Below are 1,815 nucleotides of genomic sequence, written 5' to 3'. Positions count from 1 at the left end.
AAAACACTAGCTAAGAATATCAAAATCTAGTTAGAAGATAAATTTAACAAAACACTAGCTAAAAGCCACAGGTAGCAAAAGCCTAGCTGGAAATATGAAGAGCCAGGTAAAAGACAAATGTAATAAAACTCTAGCTGAAAATATCAAAAGCTAGGTAAAAGATACATTTAACAAAAGACTGGCTAAAGTTAAAATTTACAAAAACTAAGAAAGTTACAAGAACTAAAGGTTAGCTCGTCTCCTAAATGAGGCTGAAGGTTTAGTTTGATGTCACAGAGAGATAAAAACAAGAAGTGAACGCTGACTCAGCATCAACACAATAATGGATTTATGCTTTCTGTTGCTCTTCAAGAGGAATCCATCTTTACTTCCTGTTTCTTCTCCGTCCGTCAGACGTCGCAGGAGTTCATCGGGTCCTTGATGTCCCGACTAGGAGGGAAGAACCCGGAGGAGACGGGTGGGTTTCAGGAGGCCCCTCTGGCCTACGATGCGGTCTGGGCTCTGGCCCTCGCCCTGAATAAGACCGTGGCCCCCCTGAAGGCCCGGGGCCGACGGCTGGAGGACTTCAACTACAACAATCACGACATCACCTCGGAGATTTACAGAGCGCTCAACACCAGCCTGTTTGAAGGGGTTTCAGTAAGTCTCTGCACTATTTATTTATTTATTTATTTATTTATTTATTTATTTAATTTATTAAGTCTTTAAACTCTGCAGATGCATGTGTCTCACACACTGACTCAGCCTCTGCAGACAGGAGTTTTACTTTTTTTCTCACAGATTTTATTGCAGATTTGACTCTTGTTATGAGTTTTTCTTCAGATGTGGTTATAGATTAAGCTCATTTCAGCCTCTCAGTTTTTCACCTCCTGAGTGAAACAATAACAGTTAGTGATTTATTAGTGAGTTGAATTATTTAAAAAAAACAGGCATAAGCTAAAACTGAACTAAAAGGTGAAGTTGTTCTTGTCTAAGTTTGCAGGAAGAGTTTGTGAAAACCTCTAATTTTTGGAATAAGAGAAATTAGTTGAATATTCCAGTCTCTTGTGAGTTTGCATCTATGCATCCAGAGAACTACATGGTTTTGTTTCACAAGGCTGATTTTTTGCAAAATCACGACCTATTTTCTGTCAGCTGCTTGCAGAACCATTTCTGAGGCTGTGCACATCGTATTGTATCCACCTCGGCTCACTTTGTACCAACCTTAACAGCTGTATAAACACAAACAGCCAAAATGTATGGAGGACCGAAACTGTCATAATTAGAAATAAAAGCAGAAATATATAAATGCTCCAATAAATGAATAAATCCACTTAAAATGCACCAGTTAATTAAAAAAGAGAACTTTACCTCGTGTTTTATAATTTAATTCATGCTTATTTTTCCTGCTTAATTCCAACAAAATAAATAATTTATTTACATTGTACTGTTTTTTAATAAATGTTTTTGTTTTTTCTTTTACTTGTACATTCGTGTCTCTTAAATGATTATATTTAATTATTTTGTTGTAATTGTTCCCACAAGTCTTTTTATTTTTATTTATGTGTTGCTTTTACATCTCATTACAAAGACTCAGATAAGTGATTTCCTTCTTGTCTTTGTTTTAAACTAAACTTTAAACTTTAATGTAAACTGAGGCAGCAGTAGCACAGTAGATCTGCACATGGATCCTGCTCCTTCCTGTATGTTGACCAATAGAAGAGGAGCTGACCCAAGAAGCTCCACCCACCCTATTTACATAATGAAGCAGAAATGCATAAGGTAAAGTAAAAACAGGAGACAGAGAAATGTAAAAGCAACACACTGAAATAAAAA

The 1,815-nt window shown here is 36.4% G+C and overlaps 1 protein-coding gene across 1 annotated transcript in view; it reads left to right on the top strand.

Annotated features, from left to right (window-relative positions):
• LOC106532625 (gamma-aminobutyric acid type B receptor subunit 1) overlaps positions 1–1,815 on the top strand; it is a gene marked incomplete at its 3' end in the record, with an annotated part of 18,446 nt that overhangs the window by 14,402 nt on the left and 2,229 nt on the right. The window contains 1 exon segment of the mRNA XM_014028735.1: positions 394–639. Coding sequence (XP_013884189.1) covers positions 394–639 — 246 coding nt within the window.

This window comes from Austrofundulus limnaeus, unplaced genomic scaffold (genome assembly GCF_001266775.1).
Source record: "Austrofundulus limnaeus strain Quisiro unplaced genomic scaffold, Austrofundulus_limnaeus-1.0 Scaffold802, whole genome shotgun sequence".
Taxonomy (NCBI): Eukaryota; Metazoa; Chordata; class Actinopteri; order Cyprinodontiformes; family Rivulidae; genus Austrofundulus; species Austrofundulus limnaeus.
The sequence above is the reverse complement of the archived record's forward strand: the minus strand, read 5'-3'. Positions and strand labels throughout refer to the sequence as shown.